General features: G+C 27.3%; 1 protein-coding gene across 1 annotated transcript; it reads left to right on the plus strand.

Annotated features, from left to right (window-relative positions):
- Nucleotides 1-599: 599 nt before the first annotated feature.
- On the plus strand, nt 600-4,709 carry LOC112680366 (BRISC complex subunit FAM175B-like). Its single transcript, XM_025550478.1, has 6 exons — nt 600-961; nt 1,703-1,793; nt 1,869-1,984; nt 2,058-2,263; nt 2,341-2,490; nt 3,990-4,709. Exons 1-6 carry the CDS (start codon nt 869-871, stop codon nt 4,156-4,158), a joined length of 825 nt encoding a protein of 274 aa, XP_025406263.1. The 5' UTR covers nt 600-868; the 3' UTR covers nt 4,159-4,709.
- Nucleotides 4,710-5,699: the final 990 nt, after the last annotated feature.

Genomic DNA, 5,699 nt, shown 5'->3' on the forward strand with positions numbered 1-5,699 from the left:
TATTTAAAAATAACATTTATGTTACCGGTATTATGGCATTATACTAGGCAGGTGCATAATATTAAAAATACAATTTTCAAAAAAATTATATCTCAGAAATTTAATTATGCTTTGAAATTTTAAGAATAAAAACATAATTAATAATGTTTGTTACATCCGATATTTTTCATTTTATAATGAGGGTTCCGGTTCGGTTCAGGTTCTTTGAACTTGTAAAAATTTGGTTCCGGTTCCCAATACTTTAAGGGTTCTTGGGTCCAGAACCGGTTCTTTTGGGTTTGGTTCCAGCCCCTGGTATAGATTTAAAATAGCGAACACTTTTTAGGAACTATAGCTATTTCTGAGAATATTTACGGGACTAGGCCATCAACACTGGGTGTCGACGACAGCTGAATGTAACTGTTATAACTGCGCGGTTGAGGGGAAAAATCATTGATCGCAAACCGATTTCCACGTACGATTTTCCAACCGCGCTGAGTCCAGTCGGCGACGTTTCGTATGGATCGGACGGGACGAGCGGGAAGCTATAAGATACGTTCTCGCACGTTATGCCTCCGCTGTCGGCCCCGGTGCTCTGATAACACGGAGGAGGCGGTACGCCGATAACGCGCTGACCAGTTATCCAGTCCGCGCTCCGCTCCTTCCCACCAATCCAGAACGATCGGTCGACGTTTTTCCGGGCTTTCCGCGCGCCCTTACACGAACATCCATCCGACAGAATCGTACAGTGAACGAGTGCAAAGAACGGTGTATGCGCCGGACAGCTTTTCAACCCACCAGTGAACCGTTCGCGATGCCCGGAGTGTCGCGCCCGTAGACAAACGTCGTCTCCGGTCGATTCGTAGTCTTCGACGTTGTGCTCGGAACCATGTCGCGGGAGTACTACGATCTGCGGTTCGTCGTCACCACGCCGACGTTGGCCGTCACCGAGTACAACTGTTTGAAAGAGCAGTGCAATCAGGTTAGTGTGCCGCAGAGTTGTTTCATCCTGCATTGCATTCAAGGCTTTTGACTGTGCTGTTCCAGCTCGTTCTTTCACACGTATTTTGTTTTTGCCCTCACGTGCCATCGAAAAACCAACAACAGTCCTGCATAGGTACTGCGTGTACGGTAAACCGTACACACTCTTATTGATGTATTATTTTTTATCCGACATCTAGATCTTAAGACTGTTTTATTTTTATAGTTTGCTTACGATTGTATATTTATTTCTGTCCCATGCCTCAATTGCTTGGTATAAAACCAATTCAATTATGACGTAGTAAGCATACTATTTTTAATCATATAATACATTAGTAATGTGTTCGGCTCATTATATGTACTATAAAGCTGTAAATGTTTGATTGTATTTTTTATTTTACACTGTCACTGATGATGCTCAAACTCATTGTTGTATACCTAAGTCTGAAACAGAAATAAAAATCATATTTTAAATTCAATTCAATATGTAATAAAATATGTATGAATAAACTTTATAGCAATATCAAATTATTGTGAATAAAATAACCCCATAATTATTACTGAAATAATTAGTAAAAATAATGTCCAGTATTTAAATGTTTTTTTGTACACTTAAAGATGTTCTATATCATAAGTTTTCATAATATATATGTATTATAAAGCATATACACATATGTTGTACAAATTAATACAAATATTAATACTCTTTATATTTAAATAACTGTTATATTTTTATTTTAAGATTGGATTCCTAATTGGCGAAAAAAAAATTAAAATATCAAATGTGATAACGGATGAATCATTGAATAACACTATCACTGAAGAGACAATATGTAATTGACAGTGTTCAATATGAATACTGAATACCGGTATGCGTTTTGTATATAATTTTTGTTTTTGTTTTTTAGGTGTTCATGCTTCTTATCCTTTGCCAGATTTTTATGAAGTATTATGTTCAAACCCATTGCAAATAGATTACAAAAAATTAAAGTTTTTCTTACAAAAATGCCCAGAAAATTATGAGGTAAGAAAAATATTTTGATATAGTGAAATTATAATTGATATTAATTTAAGTGTGAACTCTTTTATGACTTCAGAAATCTATTATTGGATGGTATAGATTCCGTAGAAATGCAGTGTTGATACCCAGCATTGCCGATATTCGTTTCCATGCCCAGCTTAGCAGTGTTTTTGACAAGATGAGCATATCTTCGAACAAATTTCTGTTTTGCATATTCAACCATAATTATGCAGGTTCTATGGATCATAAATTCAATCATATATTTTACAGATGTGATTCAGGGTTAATACTTATATATCTTATCAAGTTAATTATACTAAGTTAGTAAATATTTTAACTTGAATATTTGATTTCTTTAGGAGATGTTTAAACCCAGTCAAAGTTGATATTGTAAACTTGAGTACAAAACCATTTATTGAAGATGGTAATCTTGGATACAAAACAAACATTAATTTAATAGATAATTGTAAAGCATATACAGATACCATAAATAGAGTATTTGGAACGGGGTAAGTTGTGAAATAGTATTAATGTACGTTAATATATTCACTATGTACTGTTGTTTTGAAGACGTTCCATTATGTTGACCAATTTTGAAACTATTATTTTTAAACATTTTTTTTTACACATTTTCTAAATTGTTTTTCAAAAAATACAGACAGCATTTGTTAAGTTATCCTTTCTATAAAAATTTTTGAAAGTTAATATAGTAAAACTATATTATAAAATAATATCGTAAATTATATTATCCTAGTAAAGTCAGATAATTATGATAATTTTTAATTTGAACAATTGTATAGTAAATAAAATATATAAAAATTTAACAATATTATTTAATGAATTTGAAATGTTTGAATCTTTATAATAAATTATATATATAGTGAAATAAATAATTTTATGGATTGTAATATTTATTTTTATACAATTATGAAAAAAATTTAACATTAAATTAGTTATTATTTCTGATTACTTACAAATAATTCTTTATAATTTATACTTGACTCGTAAAATACTATACTCAATCATTATAGATATATGTAATTGAAAGTTTCAAATCTATTCTCACTAAATAAAAAATTTAGTTGACAGTTATTTTTTTTTCTTTTAATTTGCTATTATTTAAAAGACATTACTGTAATATTTGATAGTTAATAATTAAGTTTTTTAATTTATCAACAAATTTTTTTAACAATTGTCTCAATACCCTTACTGTCAATATTCAAATATTTTCCAATGTATACCTATGTTAAAGTGTATAAATATTTATACATTAACATCAAAAATTTTGTTTTTACCATCAAATACCTCCAATATGTATTTAATTGTGAAATAAAATTTAGTCTATAAAATTAGTTTTAGAAACTAACATTGCTAATCTTCTCCGCTTATGCATAAACTCTGTAATAACATTTTAATGTCTTAGAATTTAAATTTGAAATGACAGTATTATATAATAACTGATTTTCTCGTTGAAGACATTTAAATGTACTTAATATTTTTGGCAATCAAAATAATAACTAAGACGGTTATAAATTTTACTATTCAAGTTTAGAGTGTGTATTTTTTTTATTTATCTTTTAATTTAAATTTAATTTACTCAAATCTAATAACCAAGATTTTATAGGAAAATATAAATATTATATTACCACTATCTAGTATGAGTGTCTAATGATTAAATGTTAGTCACAGTTAAATAATTATTACAGTTTATAAGTATATAATTTAGAATAATTATATAGGTACCATCAGTAAATATTATTTTTATACTTGTGATTATTCATGTGATTTATTAATTAAATTAATATTTATTATTTTATTATACAAAATAACAAGTATCATATAATACAGTAATAATAACTTTGTTTTAAACCTTGTTAACATCTAAACATTAATATAAAATGGTAAAATAATAATTAAATAAAAATTTAGTAATTTAGCTATGTTGTTTTTTTTTTTTCTTTTTTTTTTGTCTTTAATAAGTCTTATATATTTTGGTTTTTAAATATAGGAATGAACAGTGTTCAAAAGTCTCTGTATACAATATGAGAACTGCTTTGATTGATGAGATGAATAAAATGGTTCAACGAATAGTTGAGAATGAAGAAGAGGCAATCAAATTGAACACAATTATTGAAGAAAAAAAACAAGAGATAGAGAAAAAAAGGAATTCTAAATAGAGTATTCTCAAACAGTAATGATCTTAATTAAAACTTATTATGCACTCAATTATTCATAACTTGAAGCTTATTTGTGTACTTGAATTTCTAATTTTTTAAACATTTGTAATAATTTTATTCTTTATTTTTATGTACTTAATTATTATTGTTAAATATAATATAAATGACCTTAAAATATATTTTTCAATTATTTATATATACAGTAGAAGCCACGTATTAGAAACAGAGATAATTGATACAATCACATTATTGAAAGAAAATGTAGAGGGATGGACCAACCGTATAGTAGAACATTGAAAATAAATCGGATTATTGAAACATTACATCGCTTATTTGAAACAATTTGACGAAGATCAATTGACATATACACCGTTTATCCATGCAATAACCAATGTAATTTAATCTTATCTTTGTTGTCATTACGTTTATATTTTGACTATATTTTATCTTAAGTGCAGTACGTCTTATGCGATGTATAAAAATAATGCTCTTTCCTGTACGTATTGTTAGTTCAGCTTCGGCGTGCATAAGTAAAGATGATTAGTGTTTCATTATTGATGTTTCGTTATTCTAAAAATCTAAATCTAAAAATGTCTAAACGCCAAGATTTAAGTTCTAAATAGAAGTACGAGTTATTAAAATCATATGACGTGCTTCCAAAAATTAGTTTACGTGATGACACAACTCATTTAAATGTTTTTCGTCTCACAATACATACATTTTTCGGGCATTTTTCATTTTTTTTTTTTTTCATAATACACATCACATCAATCGCTTATTAGAAATAATTGGTTAATTGATACACTTCACTTTGGTCTCAAAGGGTTTCTACTGTACTTAAATATTTTTTAAACATATTTAGGATAATAATTTATGAAGTATGAATACAATGATACAACTGAGAGACAAGTAATTTAAAAATTAACCATTAATTCTATTAAATTAAAGTTTAAAATAATACATAAATAACAAATTAAATAAAAATACCCTTAAGAGAATGAACATTACGAAAATAATTCAATGCCTATGTATAACTATTTATGTTATTTACAATAAAAAATATATAAATATAGTTATATATAAATATTTTTTTATTATTTATGACTTTTATATTTTATGTTATAGATACTATGTTATTTATTTTAGTAAATATGTTATAATTGTATTGAGATTTAAATTTTGAAAGATTAATCTAATTTAAATTAATAATAAATTATCAAAGTATCATTATAAATTATAAATCTAATGAGTTATTAATTATCATTAATGTCTAAAAAAATGGACAAATGTTGATTTCATAATTAATTTATTATATCATGCCGTTTTATAATCTGTACTTAATGCATTACCTATATGAAATTTGTTGTACATGATTTCATATGTCATGGAAGGTATGATTTTGAGTTTACAATGTATTCCCAGACTGGAAAATTTTTTAGATGTTATATTATATTTTATTTTTTATTATTTGGGATCTGTCTCCTTTGTCCTAAACCTCCACTCGTCTTGAATTTTTACATCTATGCACACACCAGTAGCCC

The sequence above is a fragment of the Sipha flava genome, unplaced genomic scaffold (assembly GCF_003268045.1).
Source record: "Sipha flava isolate LNK unplaced genomic scaffold, YSA_version1 0_pilon_pilon, whole genome shotgun sequence".
NCBI classification, from domain to species: Eukaryota; Metazoa; Arthropoda; class Insecta; order Hemiptera; family Aphididae; genus Sipha; species Sipha flava.

Excerpts from the sequence above, each read along its gene's own strand:
- LOC112680366 (XM_025550478.1), top strand. The coding sequence starts at position 869 with ATGTCGCGGGAGTACTACGATCTGCGGTTCGTCGTCACCACGCCGACG. Across the intron at positions 1,794-1,868 it reads TATCACTGAAGAGACAATAT|GTGTTCATGCTTCTTATCCT; the intron begins GTAATTGACAGT and ends TTTGTTTTTTAG. Across the intron at positions 2,491-3,989 it reads AATAGAGTATTTGGAACGGG|GAATGAACAGTGTTCAAAAG; the intron begins GTAAGTTGTGAA and ends TTTTAAATATAG.